The 25,299-nt window shown below is 52.4% G+C and overlaps 9 protein-coding genes across 9 annotated transcripts; 4 read left to right on the forward strand and 5 right to left on the reverse strand.

Annotated features, from left to right (window-relative positions):
• Window positions 1-437: 437 nt before the first annotated feature.
• Window positions 438-847, forward strand: J4E84_003990 (uncharacterized protein; the record flags this gene model as incomplete). The annotated part of the gene is given in 2 exon segments (XM_049386599.1): window positions 438-441; window positions 453-847. 2 exon segments carry the CDS (start codon window positions 438-440, stop codon window positions 845-847), a joined length of 399 nt encoding a protein of 132 aa, XP_049245369.1.
• A 2,723-nt stretch (window positions 848-3,570) lies between these two features.
• Window positions 3,571-4,821, reverse strand: J4E84_003991 (uncharacterized protein; the record flags this gene model as incomplete). The annotated part of the gene is made up of 2 exons (XM_049386600.1): window positions 3,571-4,593; window positions 4,816-4,821. The coding sequence occupies 2 exons, from the start codon at window positions 4,819-4,821 to the stop codon at window positions 3,571-3,573; spliced, it is 1,029 nt and encodes a 342-aa protein (XP_049245370.1).
• Window positions 4,822-6,679: 1,858 nt separating this feature from the next.
• Window positions 6,680-7,081, forward strand: J4E84_003992 (uncharacterized protein; the record flags this gene model as incomplete). Its single annotated transcript, XM_049386601.1, has 1 exon — window positions 6,680-7,081. The coding sequence occupies one exon, from the start codon at window positions 6,680-6,682 to the stop codon at window positions 7,079-7,081; it is 402 nt and encodes a 133-aa protein (XP_049245371.1).
• A 350-nt stretch (window positions 7,082-7,431) lies between these two features.
• J4E84_003993 (uncharacterized protein) lies at window positions 7,432-8,963 on the reverse strand (the record flags this gene model as incomplete). The annotated part of the gene is made up of 2 exons (XM_049386602.1): window positions 7,432-7,787; window positions 7,856-8,963. 2 exons carry the CDS (start codon window positions 8,961-8,963, stop codon window positions 7,432-7,434), a joined length of 1,464 nt encoding a protein of 487 aa, XP_049245372.1.
• A 298-nt stretch (window positions 8,964-9,261) lies between these two features.
• Window positions 9,262-14,118, reverse strand: J4E84_003994 (uncharacterized protein; the record flags this gene model as incomplete). Its single annotated transcript, XM_049386603.1, has 1 exon — window positions 9,262-14,118. The coding sequence occupies one exon, from the start codon at window positions 14,116-14,118 to the stop codon at window positions 9,262-9,264; it is 4,857 nt and encodes a 1,618-aa protein (XP_049245373.1).
• Window positions 14,119-14,504: 386 nt separating this feature from the next.
• Window positions 14,505-16,904, forward strand: RAD15 (DNA-dependent ATPase of the nucleotide excision repair factor 4 complex; the record flags this gene model as incomplete). Its single annotated transcript, XM_049386604.1, has 1 exon — window positions 14,505-16,904. The coding sequence occupies one exon, from the start codon at window positions 14,505-14,507 to the stop codon at window positions 16,902-16,904; it is 2,400 nt and encodes a 799-aa protein (XP_049245374.1).
• A 495-nt stretch (window positions 16,905-17,399) lies between these two features.
• J4E84_003996 (uncharacterized protein) lies at window positions 17,400-17,933 on the reverse strand (the record flags this gene model as incomplete). Its single annotated transcript, XM_049386605.1, has 2 exons — window positions 17,400-17,610; window positions 17,659-17,933. The coding sequence occupies 2 exons, from the start codon at window positions 17,931-17,933 to the stop codon at window positions 17,400-17,402; spliced, it is 486 nt and encodes a 161-aa protein (XP_049245375.1).
• A 1,173-nt stretch (window positions 17,934-19,106) lies between these two features.
• J4E84_003997 (uncharacterized protein) lies at window positions 19,107-20,817 on the reverse strand (the record flags this gene model as incomplete). The annotated part of the gene is made up of 4 exons (XM_049386606.1): window positions 19,107-19,315; window positions 19,366-20,071; window positions 20,123-20,608; window positions 20,728-20,817. The coding sequence occupies 4 exons, from the start codon at window positions 20,815-20,817 to the stop codon at window positions 19,107-19,109; spliced, it is 1,491 nt and encodes a 496-aa protein (XP_049245376.1).
• A 396-nt stretch (window positions 20,818-21,213) lies between these two features.
• On the forward strand, window positions 21,214-24,837 carry J4E84_003998 (uncharacterized protein; the record flags this gene model as incomplete). Its single annotated transcript, XM_049386607.1, has 1 exon — window positions 21,214-24,837. The coding sequence occupies one exon, from the start codon at window positions 21,214-21,216 to the stop codon at window positions 24,835-24,837; it is 3,624 nt and encodes a 1,207-aa protein (XP_049245377.1).
• Between the last annotated feature and the right edge of the window lie 462 nt (window positions 24,838-25,299).

Raw genomic sequence — 25,299 nt, forward strand, 5'->3', positions numbered from 1 at the left:
GTCCACGTATCCTCGCAAGCTGAGCTACCAGGAGGTGGAATGGGCCCTAGAGGGGATTCGTCGCATGGAATGGGATTTTTATGACGCAATCGAGGCAGGCGAGGATGAGGTAATCGCAGCCGTGGCGCGAGAGCTGCAACGGGAACGTCTATGGCATCCGTCCGAGAAATTTAAATACACGTTTTCCCTTCAAACTTTCTTCATTCTAACACCTCGGCAACATGCGTTCAGGTGCGACAGTTGCCGGCGTCTTCACCCTCCATACGCTGCCTCGGGCTTACATCCAGCTCTCCGCTTCCTACACAACCACGAAATCTGCGGTCGAGGCTATGGTTCAGAACTGCTCTTTCGCTTCGCTCTTGGGAATTTCGGAAGTGCAGATTACCGAATGGGGCCTGCATTGGACGAAATTGAGGGTCGCATGGCTGGCCGCAATAATGTGTACGTTCTAGCGTTGTTTGCCAGGGCTGTGAGCGACGCTTACGAAACCGCAAAGCAACGCGGTATTCTTCAACATCATTTCATGGCGCCCGTGTGCACAAGGCTCATTCTGTCTTGCGTCGAAGGTCCCGACCCCGTGGGTCTGGGGAATACCATTATTCGTGATCAAGATGGCCTCAAGTTGGGGCAAGTGCTACGCGCTCTTCTGCGATTTTGTGACCTGACCTTTACACGCGGTCGCGCTAAGGTACTGACTGTCAACGAGTCTTATGTCATAAGTGGAATATATGCTGAGACATGGAAGGAGGACAAGGCCTATATCGCTCAGTTGTACGACGAGGCACAGGAGGAGTTGCCCTGCTTGCAGGAAGGTTACCTGGATGAAGACCAAGCAGCTCGTGTTTGAGGTAACGAATACGCCCAGAGATCGCAGCGACTGATCTTGTATCTAGGAGCAGGAACTCTCGCATCATGGATCATTATCTTCTTTCTTTCAATTTTGAGCGTTCGTCTCGGTAGACCAGAGTCTGGTGTCACATGGCCAAACCAAGTTCGTTCCCACTGAGATATCGAGATCCGCGTCACAACGGCAAACACGAGTGTCTGCTTCGTATAGAGTAAACGAAGTCTGTTCTCACATGACCGAATACAAATACTCTCTTGTTCTCTCTTGTTATGTTCGTGCGTGTCCAACTTGTATCTCTTCCCCCGACTCTTCCCTCATCTGATCCGATCCGTAGCTCTCATTGCTGGCAAATCAGCGTACTCTTCGCCCTAGCCTCTTCCCCACTGTTAGCCAGCAGTGCCTAAAGCATCTAGCGAAAATGCTTGAAGACCGTGTGGAGGGTGTGACACGTTGCTGGTTTCCGTGCCCATGCGACGACCTAGAGGAGGATCAGTGCGATTGCTGCGCGTGGTAATCGCGTGAGAGGTCTGGCTACCGATGGCGTTGAGTAAGGAGGTATGGACGGCAGTGGTGACGTAATTGCCATCCGGTCCGAGCACTAGCGGGCTTTGGGTTAGCGCAGTTAGGCTGGATTTCGACCCGGGCAACTCACCAACTTCTTGACTCCTTCTCGACCACCAACAAACGGTTGCAAGCGGTTCGCATAAAAAAATCAATTTTTCCTGCCTAGATGCTCTACAATAAGATGTCAGAGACTTGTAGTTTGTCGTTTGGTCCCTTGGAGCAAAGAGATTCACACTCCAGACTTCGCTTGGTCACAGTTGATTCGTGACCACGCGAACGCCTGATCGTTGGTGTCCCTCTGCAAACATTTTCCTGTGAGTCTGGTAACTCAAACGCTTGATCCTGAATTCGACCAAGCCCAAACGTTTACTCGACGCGTAGTATGAGCGAGTCTTCAATGTCGTCGCACACAATCAAGTCACCACTGTAACATGTTTGTCCGCTTTGTACAAAACCTCGCTGACTCCTTCTTTCCTCTATCAACAACTCTGTTCTCATCATGACCTACCCAAGCATCCACACGCGCCCGGCTACACTGCAAGTTACGGCCACACCTGAGCTCCTCGGCACAATTTTCATCCATCTCAGCATCTTCGATCTACTACGTGTAGAGCGGGTTTGCAAACGATGGCGCGACTGTGTTCGGGATGTACGTGAGATACAGCCAGGCCTTTACAAGCGCGCCTTACCGGTGGAGCCAGGAGATAATCCACACTTCTAGCCTTTGAACGAAGCGACCGCAAAATTGACTTACCGAAGCCTGCCGTTTGGAGAACAGTTGAAAAATACTTTCCACAGTCTTGAGCAAGGCGCTAGATCGTTACTGGACCCTGATGCACCAGCTGGAAAAACCTTTGGCAAAAAAGGTGGAACATTCAGGCTTTACGATTTGCACAGACAAATCTTTACCCCAGCCGTACTCCATCGACTCTCAACGGCCGACGATGCCAGTATATTCATGGGTAACATTGGGGACGTTCATTGCGGCAAGTGTGGCACGTTTCACCTTAGCTTCCGATGGGATAACCTGCACCCATTGCTCCGATTTCTGGAACATATCCCTCAACTTTGTATCGGTGGATCTAATGCAATCATCACTATTCGACTCGGATATCATGGAACACTTTATCAAGAGGCCGAACCCCTATATGAGGTATTTCAGAATGCCATGGACCTCGCAGAACATGTCGAAGTCGTGAAATCTATATGTGCAGATTATCAGTTGACACATGACGTTGGTATTCAGCCGGCGGGGTTCCTGCTTTCAGCGGCACCCGAGTTCACCTATATTCTCCATTCTTGGGGAAAACTGAGGCAATCAGGTCTGCTCATCGGCGACTTCTTGGAAGGGCTCATGTGGTGCAGTCACGCAACGGCCATCAAAGCACAGGCTGGTATACAACATGAGGTGGCAATGCTCCAGGGGAAGATCAGTTGGGGGTTGGAACTGAACCAAATAGAACAAAATACGCTTGCAGATGTGCAAGCCAAAATCACGGCGATGGAACAGCGTATGGCGGCGATGGAAGCTTACTCGGCACTTTGGCGACAACAAGCAAGGGGAGGAGACGGAATGACCGGTTGGGTGGAGGAGACGTTCTCCTATGTCGGTTAAATTCACCAAGGGACATGTTTACACAAGCAGTTGCTATTCGTTGTGGAACTGTTTGGATTAATCTGGGTGTTCCGTGAAACGAATAGGAGACTTTACATCACTGTGGTATTATTGAGTATGTGTATTTTGGTAGATTTGTTTCACAATACAGTAGCTCTGAAGTCGGTGTCCGCAGTATATTATACTTACGATTTCTCTCATTCGTGAGAGCTAAAGCTAGCGTCGATTTATAACTAGTAACAGTCTCACATCGCAAGAGACATATTTGTTAGTGTATCGCTCTGGTGGGTATTCTGATGTCATTATGAAGGGAAGTCACTGTGAAGAGGAGACTTAGACCTCTGGTCATAATGTGTGTAGTTATGAGGTCATAGAAACCCGCATTCTGGTTCGCAAGCGAGCCGCGGTTGTCTGCAAACTGTGGGAAGACGTTCTATCATAATCTATGGAGGTTATTGCCATTGCTTACTTACCATGCATCCTCGGAAGACGCGTCCATCTCATGTCCATCTCGTTATGACCCAGCGTCTTCCTACAAGCCAGCTTACAACCCTTCCGATGCGACTTCGACAGGAATCGCTTTTCGCAGTTCAGACCGACAAGTAATAGTACGCGCACAAAGCTTGAAGAGGTCTCCGAGAAGTTCCGCAAAGTCGAAGTTATGTGTTTCTTTCTGACCCTCCAACAGATAGCGATCGATAGCCGGATCTAGCTTGGCGATGCCATCTATAGCCTGCACCAGACGAACATACATGCCGCTTTCATGGGAATCAAGGCGCTGATCAAACCCGAACAGTCTTCCACGACATACGGGACAAGTGGCTCTGCCTTTCTTCAGGTGTTTCTTGAGACAGATGATACCGTGAACGTGGCCGCAGGGAGTACGGACAGCTGGCTCGGTTCTGTTCGAATGCGAGAAGGACACTCTGTAATCGTAATAACAGGCATAGCAGCGGCGGTCGGTCTCATCACTCGCTGCCATTGCTTCTTCGGTACAAGGTGTGGTGAAGTCCGATACCGCTGGGTAGATTGGTGGTCGTTTACTAGGTGAGACCTCCCTGCTCGTGTCAGAGTCATGGCCGTTGTCTTGGGAGTCGGATGGTACGATGCCCTCCATATTGTCGTTGTCTTCATCAGCATTTTGATCGTTCTCGTCTTCTGTGGCCTCGTTGTCATTCCCGTCATAAGATGAAGTTTCGCTGAGAGCAACGCTTCGCTCATCCAGCACTGCATCCAACTCACCAATGAACCCTGCTTGCTTGTACCGACAACAGGTCAAGTATGAAACCATACCGGTGAAAAGGTACCACTCCAGACACGTAGAGCTTCGACCTCCTTGTTCATCGAGGTACTCTTTTTGCATCCGATCGCTCAGGCCCTTGCGTAAGCTTCCATATTCCAATGTAAGCTCACGATAATGCCCTTCGGTTGGATACTGTTCTTTGCCTTTAGCTTGACGTTGCTTTAGCCATAGTATTCGGGCCGCGAGGTAGGGGTTTGCGATGGACTCCTTGAATGTGTCGATGTCTAAATTGAAACGGGGAGGTTCAATAAGCTTGAAAAAGGGCTGACCTTCGGCGCGATACGCCAATGTCCGAGCGAACAGTGCTGCATCTGCAGTGTAGACTCGATAGTAGTCTCTGGTCCTTTCCCGGTGCAACATCGGCCATCCGTCAGAGAGAGAAGCGATCTCCGTTCTCACTTCAGATGAGTAATTAGACGCTAAACCTTGATCTAGATTGTCTAAAGAGACATGATTAGCCTGGAAACAGGTGTACAAAGTCAGTACATGCATTGCATTCATTTGGCTTCAGGAATTGACTAACCACGAATGTAAGCAAGGGTTGAGCTTCTGCCGTGTGTACTGAGTCAAGATCAAGGAGTTGCAGTCCAACGTGCTGCAAAACTTCGAACAATACTCGGTTGATGCGGGTTGTTGAATGGTCTAACAGTTTGAGATGTTCTTCGAATTCTATTCGCGCGGCGACATCCATCGTGTTCATTGACTCTGGTTCAACACGAGAAGTTGATTGAGATGCGTGGATGGGGCAGATGTATAAGGTCTGGATTGCTATTCTGTACCATTTGTCGATCAAGCGGTCAGCGATCTAGCAAACTCGTGGTTTGATGGCACCGTAAAAGGACCCAAACATGAAAGTAGCTTTCAGAGAATACCCACTCTTGAGTGGAGTGATGAAACCACATAGTTATCGAGCTGAGGTAGCTAAGCAGCCTCTGTGAAATACAAAATCTCATGTGAACACTCTGGTAGAATACCCCATCGCCAAACACTGCATTTTGAGTTCGCGATTGTTCGGTCCTTGTAGCCTGGTGGTTTCAACCTTGCTCAGAAAGTGCCGAAACCCAGCAGGCCAGGAAACATGTTGATCATGGCAATCGCGCCTACGAAGCTGGGAAGCTGTACCGAGTCTCACGTTCGTCGATAGTCGTCGACATCCTGACACCAAAGCTTGAAACCGTGTGGGAGCGATGAAATCGCAGCATAAAGTGTGCTGGTTGCTATACGATAGATGGTCATAAGGCGTCGATGATTTCAGCGGTCATGGCAAGACCAACGGCGCGTCTGCTGGTGATTAGGCAAGTGCCGGTCAAACAAGATACCAGTATTTGTAAATCATGGCAAGGATACTGCAAGGATGCAATAGACCAAATGTAGTGGAAGTACTGCCCGGGCACAATCGGAGAGCGCCAGCGCACCTCGTGACGACACGCCCGGGTTTGATGGTCGCATGATCTGGTGTCGCATAAGTATTGGCTGCACCCTTCGCCGGATGATGATCGCAAGAACGTGATACTCACCGCCATAGTCACTATATATATTATTGCTAGCACTTTTACTGTCTGCTAAATACTGAACCCAAAAGTTTGAACGCATCAGTTTGTCTGCCCTGTCGATGTCGAGAGCCTGAGGTGCGACATCTGTTTTGCCTCGCCACCCCGCCTCCTCGGCTGTGGCGCCCGTTATCGCTTATCGCGACATTTCCGCATCCGTCTTCGGCGCGTCATCTGCTCCTTCGCGTCGACACGCCTCAAAGTGCGGGCAGCCTCCCCCGGGAGCTTCTTGCTTATCCCGAGCTTAAGGATAAAGAGCCTCGTTGCCGCTCACTGGCGAATCGCGTAGTCACTCTTTTCACCCTACTTGAGCCAACACCGGCCGGACGTTCATCAGGCGGCACAACTACACCATTCTCACGTCACGATCTCCACCAAGCAGCAAAAAGCGAGACCTCATAGATCAGCCGTCCGAAGACCTCGAATAACATTTCTTCCCATAGCGCCAGGCGATAGTCGCATCACTGTACCACCACTAATATTCCGACCAATCCTCTGTAGTCACCATGCCGAGCTCACCAACGCAACCATTCCCTCTCTACCTATTCCCTAGCCTTTCCTTCCGCCGACGCCGAAGCTCTGCCATCAGCACCTCGACCGCCTCCACATCTCCGTCCTCGTCTCCACCCCTGCCGACCTCTTTCTTGACAGCCAAACCGAACTCACATCTCCGCTGTCAGAAGTGCCTAGCTGACCTCATCCCCACGTCGGCCATAATAAGCAAAGGGTTCACTGGGCGTCATGGCCGCGCATACCTTGTAGGACCCCCATCGGCATCCAGCGCGTTTGCTGGTGGTGACATGTCAGCGACAGGCTGGAAGGCGGGCGACCTACCGAACACCTTGACGCACAAAGCCCACGCTCGTCAGCTCGTCACGGGTGCGCATACCGTGTCCGATATCAGCTGTCGCAGCTGTGGTACCGTGCTAGGATGGAAGTACGTCGATGCTGCTGAAGAGACTCAGAAGTACAAGGTCGGCAAATTCATACTGGAGACCAAGAGAGTCGTCAAAGGCGCGGAATGGGACGAGAGCGTAGAAGAGGAAGACAACGGCATGGTGCTGGAGAAGGAAGGTGACATCGAGTTCGATTCGCAGGACGAAGACGAATGCGAGGACCTCTTCAGCGGCATCTGGAGCCCCCAACTTGCGAGCAAGAGGAGGAAGCGCCGTGCTTACGGTGGCATCGACTTGTCAGCATGAGCTTGTCAACCCTTCTACATCCACAAGACGCACGCACTCGAGCATGATCTGCTATACTTTCGCTACAACTCGACACGAGAAACGAACAAATACCCCGGAAAGATAGATACACTTCCACTTTTGATACCCAGGAAAGGCGCATGGTTTTGGCGTAACGGTTTGCTTTTGGTTAACGACATGTGTATGTACCTATCTTATGAACCATGGTACACCACGATAATTTGATCGTGACAAACTTGTCCACAAACAGATCTCTTCCATGCATTGATGTCTCGTGAGCCATATATCGGGCCAGTAAGCTGTCAAGGCTGCGATACTCTCGCTTCCCCGGGACAGCCCATATGCCGCGTTCACAACTTCGCACTTGCGCCCTTCTCTCCCTTTGCCACCTCAGCAACCTCACTCGAGCTCTCTGGATTCCACCCAGCGATCATGTCCTCTACAACATTGATCTCATCCTGTCCCCACACCAATCCACCAACTGCTTTCCACTCGCCCGCATCTGTTTGCCTCAACACACGATACGTAGGTACGCCGCAAAGACCCAAGTTCTTAGCCTCAGCAGTCAAAGCTCGTAGTTTGGCTTTGACATCGGGCTCGTTCGCACGCGCGATGAGGTCCGCACCATTGAAGCCGCCTTCGTCAAGAACACTGCGGAGGACAGAATCGTCCGAGACGTTTTGGTTGTGCGACCAGCATGCTTCGACTGTGTCTGATTAGCATGTTGCATGGCATGTATAAGGCGTACTAAGAGAGAACGAAAGCGCGACTTACACAACAGCTTCGTAATATCCGGCTCTACGATAGCAACCCTTAACACAGTCGGCGTCCGAATGGGAAACGTATCTGCCCAGTGGAACTTGACCTGTCGACCACCATCCTGCGCACTAACAGCATTCCAGTACTCCGTCCAGTCCGCGTGATCCTGTCTCGACCACTTCGCCTTTGCAGGACTAACCGCCGACCCTGGTAGATTCGGCGCGCCGATCTCTCTGAACAATATGCCCAGCAGAAACGGTTTCATGACAACCTCCAGTCCCGGACCAAAACTACTCTTCAGTCTTTCCAGTTGCGTGTACCCCAGAAACGCCCAGGGACTGCTGAAATCGAACCAAAACTCCAGCTTAACACGACCGTGAGGAGCGTTCTTCGGTACGCATCGAGGCATCAAACTCTTGAGTGCCGGAACACCACTCCACCCTTTACCAGCCGAAGAAGAAGAAGATGAAAGAGCATTTAACGTCGCCTCAACAAAATGCATACGATCCTGTCCCCAAAAGAACCTTCCTTTCTTCTCTTCACCACCAACCCCCGTCCAAACCGCATCCGGGATCCAGAAGCCTGGAACACCAAAAGCACCTCTCTGGATCGCTTCTTCGGTACTCTTTTCCAACTCTTTCCTCGCGTTTACATCAGCAAAACACTCTTCTCCCAACCCTTCAACACCACACTCCCTCGCAATCTGTAAAAGCGTTGTGTTGGAATTTACATCTTGGCCGTTTACCCAGTAGGCCTGGAACAGCCTATCCGTAAGCGCCCTCCTCTTCTCCTGGTCCTTCACACAGTACAGTAACCGAAGTGCATTAACTGTTTTGCGGGGGTGCTGAGGCGGAGGGTTGTATCTGATGTTGTATCTGCGTAGTGTGCGTTGCATACCCTGTGCTGTGACAGCCTTTTTGGCGGAGTTGAAGACATCAGAGGCGGAGCCGCCGGCGCCTTGGGGCGCGGATGTTGCGCGGTAGATGGCGCCTAGGAGGACGGGTTTGTAGATTAGAGTTGCGGAAGTGCGTTGGGCAAGGGATTGGACGCGGGTCGAGGCTATGTAGGCGAAGGGGCAGGAGATGTCGTAGTTAAACTCTAGGGTGGGGGCGGTTAGCGGCATAGTGGCAGAGATTGGGTGTTAGATAACGGCTAGTTGTTAGAATCCAGTACAAAAGAATAGATAAAGATAAGTTAGTCTACAAATGCAAACTATAAGTAAGCTTGGGCGACTGGTCAGCTTCAGCTCGGTATACTGTAGCGTTGATGTGGGGTAGATTCAGGTACAGCCGAGGTCCAGCTATGCGCCAGAACACCAACACCTTTTATGATGGAAACTGACTCAGAGAATTGATATATTCTTAGTATCTACCTTTTACGAACGATATTGTCGTCTACCGCACGTGATCGAGCCCTCTAGTCTACGCATAGTTGAAGCTAGTTCTGCAGAGTGGACAGCTCGAGGCATCACTACTCTTGAACCACTTGAACAGACAAACGCCATGGAACAAGTTTTTGCAAGTGTGACACTTCTTGTCAGGCAACTTGCGATCGGATCCGACTATACTATAGCAGATCGCACATTCGATCTGGCCCTTGAGCGCTCCATCGACGTTCCTCTTGAACGTGGTCAGCGCATCGATCAGGCTGCCGTTGAAGATCGTAATAGCGCCCAACGATGTTCTCAGCCATGATTGCCATTTTTGTTCGTTGACGGCAACGCGGTTCAGGCCTTCGATGTGGGCATTTGCGAGAGGGAATGCGGCAGGGAGAGAAATCCTCATCGCCATGGTTTGTTCGTCAACAACGTAGGACGCGGTGATTTCGCGTGCGCGGTTAACGACCTTGACCGCGAATGCTGAATCAGGCTCAGATGCCGCCTGTTCCTCTGACCATGTGTTGACTGCGTCGAGGGCGGCCACAATCACAGGTGGTGACACGTACTTCTCCGTCCAAGGCTCGAGCGCAACGACTATGGCGCGCGACTTGCAGCTCTTGAACCAGGTCTTTGTCAAAGATGGAACGTCGCGCAGACACAAGAAGTACAAGTGTGTAAGTAGCCACTGCAGATCGCGCTTTGGAGGCTCAACATCTGCTTCGTATGTCGTGATGTCAAGTTTGGAGACATCGACCGGCTTGTTGTGCGCGTGGCCAAGGAAGTCGAACATGAAATCGAGCAGACCTGGAAGGTATTCACCTTCTCTGATGTGCTCAACGTAGTCGTTCTTGACCTTGAAGGATGCATGTTCCAGGTGATCGAATACCAGCAACCAGCTCAACAGGTAACCGCGCAACGGCAACGGCACACTGCGTTCAAAGTTAGCGTCAGCAATCGCTGCAACCGTAGGCGCGTCGATGATCAGAGATAGCAACTCCTCGGGTAAACGCGCGGTAGTCTTCTCCAATGCCGCATCGATAGATATCTGCTCTTGAGCTGCGGGAATTTGCTTATGCAGGATATCGAAGGCAGTTTGCTGAACAGGTTGCGACTCCACGTAGAGAAGAGGGAAAAGCTCTTCTGTGGACTCCAAATGCTTAAGTGATACCTTGGAGATCTGGCGCGCTAGCACATCATTAACCATCTTGAGCGGCTGATGGAACTCATCCGGAAAGTGCTGCGAATGCTTTAAGATGTTGATAAGCCCATCAGCAACTGATTGCTCGTTTTCTTTCCAAGCGTCTAGAAGATCGTCGTTTGGCTCTTCGGCTTGCGTCAAAGTCCGGAGCTGTGCGTATAGCTTTAGGGATGCGTGCACGAGAGGAATGGGGCTATCCATGCCAGACTCGTTTGACTCCAGCTCCTTCGTGGTCGCCCAGATTCCGGCAAGTGCACCCAAAATGCCAGCCCAGTGCTCGCCGTACATATCGCCAACCAATGGAAGCAATACTGTCAACGCGCGACACAATTCGGCCTTGATAGGACGGGAAAGCGTGTCTTCTTGTAGCCACGGTACAATGTGCTGAACAAACCGCATGAGACGAGGACCAGCAATGCTTTCCAAGATCCCCTCTTGACCCAGGACACTGTTCAACAGAACAAGTTGCTGTAATGCCTCTTTTGACTTTTGCAGAGCATCAATACCCGTCAGATCAGCGATGATCTCATTACACATGCGCTCACAAGACTTTGCATACGACAGTGGCTCCTTGAAGGCGTTCAGCAACGCAACAAGCTGGATCACGTTCTTCGAACTTCGCGTCGTCTTGAGCGTTTCCTGAAGCTGGGTAGTTTGGGAGCTCTTCCAACCAGCAATCTCGATGGCGTCAGCGATGACAACAGCGTACGCTCTCGCATGATAATACGCGGGAGAAGTCGCGCTCGCGTCTATGTCCGCCAAGAGTTTGGTCGCCCAGGTCAACAGCGAAGCGTCGGCATCATCCTTCGACCACGTTGCAATAAGGCTCTTCAGTTCGTGTGTCACAAGAGTTTGAGCATCCGAGATGAAGGTCATAGCCTCAGCTTCAACATCTGGGTTGTAGTGTGCCCAGAAGCCGTTCGCGCCAGCGAGACCAAGGTTGTCATCTGCAAGTTGTACGGCAACGGCGATGTTACGAAGATAGACGTCCCGAAGTTCAGAAGGAAGCTTGTCCATGGAGAAGTAGTCGGGGTTCTTGAAAAGCCTCGCCACGTATTGCGTGATTCTGTATGCAGGAGAGTAGCCATCGGCGTCTCGGGACATGGTTCTGATCGTGGAGGGCATCTGTCCATCCTTCACAAGATATACGGCGCCACCAAGGGGATTTGTGATAGCCAGAGATGACTTCGGTACAGCATTGAGGAATGGCTCAAGGGATGAATTCCAGTCGTCGATGCTTGGGAACACTTTAGCGATCTCATCCCAGTCACCACCAGCTTTGACGGACTGCTTCGCCAAGTCAACCAGAGTCTCGACCGAGACCGATGTTGGGGTCGCATCTCTTAGCCCTTGTTGAACAAGATTGTAGATAGATTGCTTGGAATCGGATCCAGATGATAGAATTGTCTGAATGGAAGCGTTGACAGCTTTAGCGCCCTGCGCTACCTCATCATCTGGAGATTCCGAGGCGAGGAGTAGGCCCTGCAGAAGGCCAGAGCCTTGTGGACTCGCGACAAACTCTCTGAGCATCGGCGGGTTTGATTTGACTATTTGACGTAGGCCCTGCAATGAGTACGGCGCCTGGTGCGATATCGAGAGGGTTTCCGTCATGTAAGCGAGGATCTCGTCTGTCGTTTCCGGGGAAAGTATCTTCGCTGGCGATTGAAGCATGCGGTTGAACGAGTCCCATTCGGTAGAACCTTCTACAGCTTCGCGTACGTTCGCAGTAATGTACTTCTGTAACTCAGGGTCCGAGGTTGCAAGATCGAAGGAGGGCGGAATCCTGGAAGAGGTAAGAATTGCTTCAAGCGCCTTGGTCTTCGCCGGAGAGTCTGTCTCTTTGAGAACAGTCTTGAGCGATGCGGTCCATGCGTCCTTGAAATACGCGCGATCGGACTTGGTATATAGTATGTCGATCAGGTATGAAGACGAAGGAGATAGCACAAGACCTGGGAGATCCTGTTGTATGAATGACTCTAGGTCTTGTTCGGCCTGGGTAGATGCGATCAGGCTAGGATTTCGTTTCGGCAATACCGCGATGGTGCCCGCTGCGCCATATGGCTTTCCGTTCCTGTTCTTGAGTACTTCCAGAGCTTCCCCAACTATTGACGAGCAAGCTTGGGAAAAAACAGGTTGTAACTTCGCCAAATTCTCGATCGTGAGCGCTTGGTCTTGTATAGTTGCGAAGCGTGTGGCGTGCTGAATGACGCCCGTTTGAGATTTCTCGTAGTCTTTTGACTGCTCGGGGGCCAGGGTTTTGATGGCATCGATCAATTGTTGTGAGAAAGTAGGCCATTGCTCCTCCAGCACAACGGCCATTCCTTCAATTCCTAATGCTTTGGAGAGCAGACCTGAAGCATTAGAAGGCACAGCCCAATGCGAGGTCTCTAGCGTCGGTCGCAGGTACTGCGTTATGATTGGTAGCACCATCTCCTGGAGGAGTTTGGTCTTTTCCTCATCACTCAATCGCTGAACCAGATACCCAGCTACTTCCAGGTAAGCTTTGAATCCCGCTTCGTGATTGTACTTTGGCTCGTCCTTGCGGATGATGCCACCGTGCAGGGCGTTCAACAGCTCCGCGGAGTCGGTACTGGATTGTGGCAGGACTTCTCCTGGTATGATCTTCAACAGCTCAGGTATGCGGGCCCAGGTATCACGAGGTCCTAGTTGAGAACCCTTCTTCAGGAACTGCCGTAGGCGTCTGTCCACCCCAGTCTTGCTTTTGTAGTCGGTAGTCCACACGGAGGGATGTCTGGAAGTGAGAAGGGTCAGGGACTCGACGTAATCGCCGACAGAACCGGTCTGATCGGAGTTCAGCCCCTCAGCTAAGTAGGCTTTGCTCAGGGTATCGAGATTCTCCTGGATAGCAGCATCCTCCTTCGCAACGCATGTCCTGAGAAGACGGTGCACTGCGCGCCGTATGCCAGCGTCATTGTATGAAGCAAATTGCCACAGCTTTTTGTCGCCAATCAATGTCTCGTAGTCGGCGTGGTATCTGGAGAGCTCCTCGGGCTGCAGGTTGTTCAACAGGCTGCCCAGTAAGGATATGCATGCAGAGATGACGCGGCTGTACTTTGCTTCGGCGTCGTCTTTGCTGACTATCCGCTCGTCGCTCAGAGTCGCCGTGCTCTCCTTGTCCACTGCGTCGCGACAGTACTCTAGTATGGGTTGTTGGTAGACCTTCCGAATGCTCTGTAACTTCTCGGGTGTGTTGAAGACTTGCCGGAGCGAGGTCTGCGTCGCGTCGACTACGGATCGGTCGCTGTCATAGAGACCACATAACCAAGCTGCCACGCTCTTAGGCATGTGTCGTGCTATACGCTTGCCGGCAGATACGGCGAATTGGCCGTGGACGAGGTGGGCATTCTGGCGAACGGCTTTCGCGTTGTCGATCGAGGTTCGCGGGTATATCTTGATCCATGCCTCGAGCAGGCCCTCTTCGACTGGCTCTTGCAGTGACGATATGTACGATTGTATGTCTTCCAGCGCCTTCGCCTTGGTCGTGCTGTCTTTCTTGGACAGATTGCGGAAGTAGACGACGACATTTGGGTCCGAGATGGCGGAGAGGTCTGGGGGCTCGGATACGTAGGACAGGGGCGACGTGCTCGCGCTGAAGGCTGCGGATGCGCCGCCGAATGCGCCGAAGGACGTCGTGGCCGCCCGCGCGCTGCTCGCCTGTGCCTTTGCTGCACGCTTTGACATGGTGGGGTTGGGTGAGGGCAGTGCCACTCAGGGTCGAGGTCGGAGGAGAGGTAGGCGGGATTTCTTTGCGGCGATGAAACAAGTGAAAGCCAGCTGCAGCTACGTATTCAAATACACAAAAGAAACACACGCTCGCACGTCTGTCACCATGGCAGAGGCTTGCGGATTACGCGAAATATGCGGCTCTGCTTGATGACGGCACCAACTGTGGGTAGCGGAAGATGGTGGGACATCCCTGCCATGGAGCCAGACCCAATCGGTGCTAGCCTTGTCGCGCTGACCGCGACCGAACTTCGTCTGGAGGCAACGCACACTCGCAACTTCTCTTCATTTCCACCAACTCCCCTCCGCTACAACAAAATCCGCGCGGGCGGTGGACCATCAACATGAGGTTCTACATCGATAACCTCCCCGTGCTATTCCCATATCCCCGAGTATATCCAGAGCAATATGCCTACATGTGCGATCTCAAGCGCACCCTGGATCAGGGTGGCCACTGTGTCCTCGAGATGCCTTCAGGAACGGGTAAAACCATTTCTCTGCTCTCACTCATCGTCGCTTACCAGCAGCACTATCCTGAAAAACGGAAGCTGATCTACTGTTCGCGTACCATGTCCGAGATCGAAAAGGCCTTGGCTGAACTCAAGGCGCTGATGAAGTACCGCACTACCGAGCTGGGCTACGAGGAAGAATTTCGGGGTCTTGGATTGACTAGTCGAAAAAATCTCTGTCTGCACCCGTCCGTCAAGCGAGAGAAGAGCGGTACCGTGGTAGACGCGAGATGTCGCAGCTTGACTGCTGGCTTTGTGAAAGAGAAGAAGGAGCGCGGCGAGGATGTCGAGCTTTGCGTGTACCATGAGAACTTGGATCTTCTGGAACCTCACAACCTCATACCGGCTGGTGTATGGACTTTCGATGGCATACTGAAGTATGGTGAGCAGCAGAAACAGTGTCCTTACTTCACAGCCCGAAGAATGATGCCCTATTGCAACGTCATCATCTACTCCTACCACTACCTCTTAGATCCCAAGATCGCAGACAGAGTCTCCAAAGAACTATCCAAAGACTGTATTGTCGTTTTCGACGAAGCCCACAACATCGACAACGTGTGCATCGAATCTCTCAGCATCGATCTTACCGAAGATGTACTCCGGAAAGCTACCAAAGGTGTCAACAACCTCGATCGCAAGATTACAGAAATGAAGACCAGTGACGCGACCAAGTTGCAAAATGAATACGCGAAGCTCGTTGAAGGTCTCAGAGCTGCCGATGAAGCGCGAAACGAGGACGCCTTCATGGCTAATCCAGCATTACCAGACGATCTCCTCACAGAAGCCGTGCCCGGTAACATACGGCGAGCAGAGCACTTCGTTGCCTTCCTCAAGCGCTTCATCGAGTATCTCAAGACGCGCATGAAGGTTCTTAACGTCGTCGCAGACACACCACCAGATTTCCTCAAACATTGCAAAGACTTGACCTTCATCGAGCGGAAACCACTCAGATTCTGCGCCGAGCGTTTGACATCACTTGTCCGCACCTTGGAACTCACTAATATTGAAGATTACCAGCCGCTCCAGGAGGTCGCTACCTTCGCCACGCTAGTAGCCACATACGAGACCGGCTTCCTCTTAATCATCGAGCCCTTCGAATCAGCAACGGCAACAGTACCAAACCCTGTTTTACATCTCACCTGCTTAGACGCGGCCATAGCCATCAAACCCGTCTTCGAGCGCTTCTACTCCGTCATCGTTACTTCCGGAACCATGTCTCCGCTGGACATGTACCCACGCATGCTCAACTTTAATACCGTTGTTCAAGAATCCTTCACCATGACACTCACACGGAAGACATTCTTGCCGATGATCGTCGATCGCGGTAACGACCAGAACCAAGTCACATCACAATTCGAACACCGCAACGATTTGCAAGTGCAGCGTAACTTCGGTAATCTTCTCATCGAGTTCTGCAAACTGACGCCAGACGGCGTAGTCGTATTCTTCCCTTCATATCTCTACATGGAGAGCATCATCTCAGCATGGCAAGGTATGGAGATCCTCGACACAGTCTGGAAGTACAAACTCATCCTCGTCGAAACACCCGACGCCCAAGAAACCGCCCTCGCGCTAGAAACCTTCCGCACAGCCTGCAACAACGGCCGCGGCGCCGTCCTACTTTGTGTCGCGCGAGGAAAGGTCAGCGAAGGAATTGATTTCGACCACCACTACGGCCGCTCTGTGCTGTGCATGGGCGTACCATACCAATACACCGAATCCAGAATTCTGAAAGCGCGATTGGAGTTCCTGAGAGAGACCTACCGCATCAAAGAAGCAGACTTCCTCTCTTTCGATGCCATGCGCCACGCAGCCCAATGTCTGGGTCGCGTCATTCGCGGTAAAGACGACTACGGAATCATGGTCCTGGCAGACAAACGCTTCAACAAGAAGCAAACCCAACTCCCCAAATGGATCCAACAAGGCCTCGACGCTAAGAGCACAAAGCTGTCCATCGACCAGGCTGTAGGCGCCGCAAAGGCCTTCCTGAAAGACATGAGTGTCCCGTTCAGCCGAGCGGAAACAGAAGGACACTCGTCGTGGTCGCTGGAGGATCTGGAGGCTCATCAGCGCAAGAAGGAGGCTCATGGCATTAGTGGAACGGACAACCCAGCTATGCGCGCGTTGGAAGGTAGAGCTGAAGTCGAGCGCATGGAGGTTGATGAAGTGGATGAGTTTGGGGGCACAGCGGATGTTGATGCTGAGATGGCTGAGATGGCAACTGTCGACGCATAGAATGGCCCAGGCGACAAGCCAATCCCTCGTGAATATCCTTACATGAAGGGCGGTGTTAGTGAGACCGGCGATTAATCATCGTAGCGCTTGGGTTGGATAACGCATTTTGGGCGCGCACCAAAGGATGATCTGGAGTATGGTAGGAGAATAGAATTGAAGGCGCATGATAAGCCGTGGTCCTTAGATCATCCACTTGACAGATGTATGCGTGAATATACGGTTAAGTACACTTGCAGATGATCGGCATGTCAGAGTAGGTATGTAGAATCGGGTTACAAATATCGCATTCAACTATGAACCTGTCAGGACAGAACACCCTGCTAGGAAACCATACACATTCAAAGCGACCGGACTCCATGCGTGCTACTTAGGAAGAAGAACCAACGCCCCAGTCCGCCATGCAGAACTCCTCAGGAAAAGAGAAACTCGGACCATATGCTGTGTTGTAGCGACAGACACCCAGAATCCTAACCACGTTCCATCTTCTCAGCACGTTTATATCTCCATATCCATGAACAACCATTTCTTGCTTGTCAACTCTTCGCCCTGGCTGAACTCGTCGAGCGTTGTGAGGCCGAAGCCGATCCAGCCCAGATCCTTTGTTACGTTGGCCAGAGCGGCTTGGTCGACGTCGCGGTCGATGCACAAGACGAGACGATCGCAGGAGAAGTAGTCGACTTCGCAGAGTTCGAGGAGGGCCATGAGACTGTAAGGCGTTAGTATATCGATACCGAGGACGCGAATGTTGACTTACCCAGCCTTCAAATCCCCGTTGATGACGGATTCATCGAAGAAGATGAACATGGCCCTCTCGTCTTCCTTCTGAGCAACGAAACCCCGGAACCTAATGCCACCAACGTAGTCCCACATCTCAATGTAGTCGGCTATCGCACCCTTCTCCTCCTCGAACCGCACCATTTCAGGCGCAGCAGAGTCAGTCGAAGAGTCCGAGTAGCGACGAGCATCGATACCGTAGTCGTTGGTGATAGCGGTGGTTGCAGTCGTAGTGTTGTCATATGGCATACCCATCACTAGCGAGTTCTGGCGATGCTGGCTCCCCTCACCCAGGAATACAGATCGCAGTGTCTCGCAGAAGAGTCTCTCACACTCTCCCGTGATGGTGTATGCTGCCCCCCCTCTGCGCGCCTTGCCACCTTGGGCGGTGGACGCGTTTTTGGCGGCGAGGGGGGGACTTGAAGGGGGTGATGGAATTCCCTGTGAATGTTAGTAGTGCCAACTACATAGAACGTAAGGCGTGGACATACCGAGCTGACCTCAGGAACACCACCCGGCCCCGGCAGACGGGGTAGTGGAGTAATGGAAGCCGTGAAGGCTGGCAGTAGCGGCGTTTACGGAGTAGCAGCTAGCGCGGACATTGCTCGCGGACGAGTACGAATGAATGCTACTATTACTACTCATACTACTACTGCTTCGTTTCGTCATCGCCATTGCTACAGTATTGCCACGGTTGGTTCGGTATTGGTATAGTGGGGTAGTGGTGTCGAAGACGGTGGTGCGTAAGCGAGATTGTTCTTTGAGGTAGTTGCGGTATACAGAGGGCTTGAGTCGACGTTGGAGTTGGGCGAAGATGAAGAGGAGTTGGGTTATAGCGCGGTGGGGTCTTTGGGGCTCGTGCACGCGTCTCGCACTCTGAATGGCCCGCCACTAGCGCTAGAATCTTCGCAATCTCGGAAGCCTCGGTTCTGCATTTTCTCATAGTGACTGACGTGAGTTTGCGAACGTCGGAACCGAAATGTGAACAGCAGGGTTGCAGCATGCCACCTCGATCATGTGGCACATTTGCAGACATGGCGCGTTCTGGATGTTGCTTGAAGATTGTGTATTACTACCGCTCGTACATCTCAACCGGAACACCGTGTAACTTTTCAAAGTAGCTTCCTCAGCGAACCTTTGCTCTTTGGCAACATCGCCTCGCTATATCACTTACAGACCCGCCATATGGAAAAGACATTGGCGAAGAGGACTGAGAGATCCTTCCTCCTTGCACACATCTAATGAAACAACCCCAGATTATGCAAGTCGGATATCTCAGACGACGCGCTATGCAGTTGATACAGAGACAGAAACGGAAATGAGAATGGCGCGAACGCACGCAGGCAGGCGGAGTCCTGCATGGGAGTGGATCCGATCCTGACGGGACCAAGTGGACCCTACTGCGCGTGGATTTTTGCAAGGTCGCGCTTAACCGACCGAGATGCACTTGATGTCGAAGATCAAGTCAGAGTTAGGAGGAATGTCCGGGGGAGCACCCTTCTTGCCGTAAGCCATCGCCGCAGGGATGGTAAGACGACGCTCGCCGCCGGCGGTCATGCCAGCGACACCGACGTCCCAACCCTTGATGACTTGGCCGACACCCAGCTTGAACGAGAATGGCTTGCCCTTCTTGTTGGCTGCGTATTCGTTAGTCAAGGTGGTACTATATGAAACGTCGAAAACTTACAGTCAAAGACCTTGCCGTTCTTCAGCTTGCCAATGTAGCGCATCTCGACGCGGTCGCCCTTCTTGGCGGCTTTGCCCTTGCCCTCCTTCTTGTCGTCGACGAGAACACCACTGACGGTGCGAGGTCCCTTGGCGGCCTCCTTCTTTGCCTCTGGCTTGGCGTCAACCTTGGGGGAGCCAGTTGGGCCCTGCTCAAGGTTCTTAGCGAACTGAACCTTCTTCTTGTCGCTGCTGGGGGTATCAACCTTCTCAGCCTTCTTCTCTGGCTCTGCGGCACCGGCAACAGCCTGGCCGTCGTTCTTCTTCAGCTTCTTAGCCTGCTTCTTGCTGAGCTTAGCATCACCGTTGGTCTTGCTGATCATGTCATCGAGGGTAGCGTCATCCTCAGCAGCGCGCTTCTTGCTCTTCTTGCTGGCGTCAACAAGCTTGGGTGGCTCCTCATCGTCAGAGTCAACCTCAGTGATCCTGGGGTCGTTCATGCCATCGAGCTCATCATCCTCTGATTCTCCCATACCGTCGAGCTCCTCGTCTTCGGAGCCGAGATCGTAGCCGAGCTCGTCGAGACCATCATCCTCGTCGTCTTCCTCATCATCCTCGTCGGGAAAGGCAAGGTAGTTACCGGTAACGTAAACGTCGTGAGTGCCGCTGACGGAAAGGTAGACCTCCTCACCTTGACGGACGGTGATGTCGAGCGGTTGCTGGTAGTGCTACGCAGGTATTAGATGGAGTCTGTTTGGAATTGTCATGATCAAGCATACCTTCTCGGGGTCGAGAGTGCACAGAACGAGCTCTTCAGGCTCGTCATCCTCATCCTCATCGTCCTCGTCGTCCTCGTCGCTCAAGTCGTCATCGGTGACCTTGGCCTTGCCCTTGGCCTTTCCCTTGCCGTTGGTCATGCCGTCGATGTCCATCTCATCGGCCTCAAGCTCTTCTTGCAGCTTCTTGGTGAGGGCTGCCTGCTTGGCCTTCTTTGACCGGGCAGGATCGCTGGGGCCACCGTTCTTCTCGCTCTCGCTATCGTCGGAGTCGGACATGTCCGAATCAGCTTCAGGGAGCGCACCAGCGGCACGCAGACGAGCAGCGATAGCCTCGATGTCACCCTCCTCGTAGTCCTCATCATCATCATCGTCCGAGTCAAAGTCCATGGGCACTCGGATGAGCTTCAGAGTCGCGCGAGGGTGCTTGTGCTCGTCGTCGATTTGAGGCTCGGCATCTGGGTCGATAGCCGCCATGGTGATGCGGAACTAATCATTATCAATACTTTGCCATGGAATTGCGCATGCGACAGAGTTTTACTGCGAATTTTCGGCGCATAAAACTTCGTAACGCGGAGCAGGTAGAACCGGGCGTCAAGGCTACTCACAGTGGAAGACTGGTCGTCAGCAGCCAGGATGGGAAAGTTTCCAGCTGGAATGCGACGTCCGTAGACGCCTACGGGAATGGCGGACGACATCTTGGAAGTGGTCGCAAGTCTATGTCTGAGAGAGCTGACGGGATTGTTGAGAATATGAAGTCGGCGCACGTTTTTGTTGCTCAGGAGGTTGCACAGCTCGAGAACAGCTGGTAGAGCAGGATGATAACGAAAAGCGAGAAACTGAAGAGCAGCGACTTCGAGAGGTAGAAAAAGTTCGCCAAGGCCTGCAGCTTTCTCTTAGCGTGCTTTCACCGCCGGCAGAACGATCCACTTAGCGTCGCTAGCGTGACGTATTCGCGGTCCTCCAACGCGCCACGGCACGCGCCTTTCACCACCAACACCGATTTCGACATGCGGCAGCCGACGCACCTCCGCGACGCCCCATCATGACCCCGGCCCCGATGAACGCTCTTGATCCACCACACTACTGTCACCATGGGCTCGCGCCTCGAGAAGAACTCCGAGTCGGTCCGCAAGCGCATCGCCAGCCACCAGTTTGATGGCGAGGATGGAGAGGAGTACCGCGGCTCGGCCTTTGGCGGCTTTACCGACTACTTCAGGCGGAAGAAGATCAAACTGCAGAATCTCGATGCCGACATACGAAACCAGGCCGGCAACAAACCTCGAATCTTCAAGGGCGTCGTGGCGCATGTCAACGGCTACACGCAGCCATCGCTCAACGATCTGCACACCTTCATAGTCCAACACGGCGGCGGCTTCATGCAATATCTGGACGGGAAGACCACGGTCACACACATCATTGCCAGTAGTCTGACGCCGAAGAAGGTCGTCGAATTCCGGAGATACCGAATCGTAAAGCCCGCGTGGGTCGTAGACAGCATACAAGCGGGCAAGTTGCTGCCGTGGAGCGAGTACCGAGTAGTGGATGAGGGCGAGAAGCAGAATGTGCTGGCTTTCAATAAGAGTGGCATGACCAGCACCGCGAACGTCAAGACAAGGGGTTACCGGGACCAGACTGATGCCAGCTGGTACACGAGTCAACTGAGGGGAAGCCAGGCTGGTCCGGCGAGTACACCAACACCGAGCAGCAGCATGCGCGCGCGCTTTTCGAACAAAAAGCAGCGGCTTCCTACACCGGACGATGACATCGAGGATCTGCCACCCTCCCGCGAACCCGAAGGCCTGCCCGGCCAGGCTAGATCCGCAGAGTCGAGTAAAGCTGCGAAGCTTGTCACACCACCCAAGACCAGCCCTTCACTAGCCCCGGCTAGGACAGACAACGTGCCGGACGAGGTCGACGATTGTCTCTATACGGACCCGAGCCCTCCTCCGCCCCAGCGCGCAGAGTCAAAAGACGATAACGAAGACCAAGTTGAGCAACTGCCTCCGGTGCAAGACGCTCCAAAGCCTAAGAACCGGGAGCTGACTGCCGAGGAGCACAATGCAATACTTTTACGGGATCCAAAGGTTCGCAAATCTACCGTTGTCGATCCGAATTTCCTCGAACAATACTATCGCGAATCACGGCTGCATCATCTGTCGACATGGAAAGCCGATCTCAAGTCCCAGCTGCAGGCACTAGCGAGCGAGAAGACCTCGTCACAGAGGGCCAAGCAGAAGCGCGCCCCGGGCGCTCGGCGCTATATTCTCCACGTGGACTTTGACAGTTTCTTCGCAGCAGTCAGCTTGAAGAAACACCCAGAATACAAAGACAAGCCGGCAGTTGTTGCGCATGGCCAAGGCAGCGGGTCTGAAATCGCGAGTTGCAACTATCCTGCCCGAACATTTGGTGTCAAAAACGGTATGTGGATGAAGCGGGCTCAAGAGCTTTGTCCAGACCTTAAGATCTTGCCTTATGACTTTCCCGAGTACGAAGCCACCAGCCGCGCCTTTTACGATGCCATATTGGCTAGCGGTGGTCTAGTGCAGAGTGTTAGTATCGACGAAGCGCTCATCGATGTATCGAACCTATGCATCGCTGCTGGTGGTAGTGATGGCAAACAATACTCCGAAGGCAGCAGTCATCGCGAGCAGGCGAAAGCCGAAGAGATTGCACTCAATCTACGCGACGAAGTCAGATCCAGGACTGGTTGTAACGTTTCCGTCGGCATCGGTAGCAACATCTTGCTAGCCAAAGTAGCCTTACGCAAAGCAAAGCCTGCCGGACAATACCAGATCAAACCCGAAGAGGTATTAGACTTCATAGGTCAACTTCAGGTACAAGATCTCCCAGGCGTCGCTTGGTCGATTGGAGGCAAGCTTGAGGACCAGGGAGTCAAACTCGTCAAAGACATTCGCGAGCTTACGAAAGAAAGGCTCGTTCAGATACTAGGGCCCAAGACTGGAGAGAAGCTTTACGAGTACGCAAGAGGTATCGATCATCAAGAAGTAGGGGAGCAAGTCGTCCGCAAGTCTATTTCTGCCGAGGTGAACTGGGGCGTTCGCTTTGAGAACCAGGAGCAAGCTGATGAGTTCATTGCAAGCTTATGCGGAGAGCTCCAGAAGAGACTGTTGAAGGAGAGGGTAAAGGGCAAGCATTTCATGATGAAGATTATGCGACGTTCTCCAGACGCTCCTCTGGATCCTCCCAAGCATCTTGGCCACGGCAAATGCGACACGCATAATAAAAGCCTCACGCTTGGTGTCGCTACCAACGCCAAAGAAATTCTTACGAAAGAGGCATTAGGCATACTGCGCGGTTTTGGTTTCACCCCAGGTGAGCTTCGAGGCATCGGCATACAGATGACAAAACTTGAGCCTATGAAAAATGCCACGGATGGTAGTCTTGAAGGCTCACAGCGACGACTACAATTCAAAGTCGGCAACGCGGAAACAGCTCGTGTGGCGCGAGCCCCAAAAGCAGTTGAGGAAGACCCCATCCAAGACGATCCCGAGACCCCACGAAAGTCCAAAGCCTCGTCAGGAGAAGAGCATGTCCCTTTTGGCGCTCAGACACTCAATGCATCAACACCTTCACGCCGCCCGCTAAACATGTTAGGCACGCAGTTCATCATGCCCTCGCAGTTTGACCCCAAAGTACTGGCCGAGCTACCAGAGGACATTCGATCAAAACTGCTGCGCCAAACGCGTCAGTCTTCTCCTACACCTGCACGCAATGAAGACAAAAGAGGCAACCCTAGCACACCTACAAAAGCTTTGCCTTTCGCTATGACAGCACTTCCAGCCCAGTCTCAACTTGATCCCGATATACTTGCTACGCTACCAGCCGAAGTTCGTGCCGAGATACTTGCACAGTATGACGCCAGCATCACTCCCTTCTCTCCCTCTCGCCGTCCAAAGGGCGCGGACCAAACGATATTACCCCAATCGCCACGCAAGAATAGAATCATAGGTATCCCTGCGAAGAAAGCCATTGTACCTGTTAAGCGTGGTAGAGGCCGGCCACCAAGATCTGCAATGCTTGCTGCCGCTGCTCAAGCAAAGTCTATTAGCATGACTGGTAAAACTCTCACTCAAGCCAATTTCATCTCTCTCAAGAATCCCGCACGAGAAAGTGAGAGTAGAGAGAACTCCGCGGGCCCAAGCGATGATGCCTTTGAAGCGCCCACCGTACCCAAACCACCAAAGGAAGATGACCTTGACCCAGCCTTCCTCGCTGCGCTACCCGAAGACGTTCGCAAAGAGGTACTCGCACAACACAAAGCCGAGAAAATGAATGCTTTCCGTGTCTCTGTATCACGCAAAGCTAAACCTCCACCAGTAGTCGAACCGCCTACAGAACTACCCACGATCAAAGTCCCTCGCCCTGTAAAGCCGACCTTTACAACCGACAAACTCTCGGCGCTGGCGGACTTGAGGGTCGCCATGAAGCAATGGATTGGCGAGTTTACTGACGAAGGGCCGTATGGCGAAGATGTTGTTGCATTGATCAAGTACCTCAGAAAGGTCGTACTGGAAGAAAAGGACATCAGCAAGGCTGTTGGTATGGTGAAATGGATCGACTACGTCATTAATTACGAGGCGGAAAAGGACGAAAACTTTTCGAAAGAGCCATGGGAAACAGCTCTTGCGAAGATCAAGGACGGCGTCGTCAAGGTGGTGAAAGAGAGAGGTTTGGGCCGAGTGTCTTTTGACTAGTCTATGTATGTTTCACGACCTATCACGAATGAACGAGCCATGCCACGCTGTAGTATGTGCGCCAGATTCGGGTGACACGATGATACCCGACACTTGGGCATCACTAAGAGAGAGTACATTCCACCCAACTTCCAAGGTGCATCATGCGGTCCATAAACATGGACACAACGGCAACTTTGCGCTAGCACCCGGCAATAGGTTCAGTCATGACCTATGACAGCAGACATATGACTAGGAATCACCCCCATCGTAACATGTCGTCAAGAAATCCTAGCTCTTCTTCCTGAGCTATAAAGCTACCTATACTGTTCCACTTTGTCTATTCTTCCGCATTTTCAAGCAGAAGATCGCTGAAACCTACCGATCAATCACACATCCACACCACGATACCAATAGTAGCCTCCAGCGGTACGTTAGCACCAGAAAGTGCCGGCCACGATGAGATTCTGGACCACACTTACG

This window comes from Alternaria hordeiaustralica (genome assembly GCF_023758085.1).
Source record: "Alternaria hordeiaustralica strain BMP 2776 chromosome Unknown scaffold_6, whole genome shotgun sequence".
Taxonomy (NCBI): Eukaryota; Fungi; Ascomycota; class Dothideomycetes; order Pleosporales; family Pleosporaceae; genus Alternaria; species Alternaria hordeiaustralica.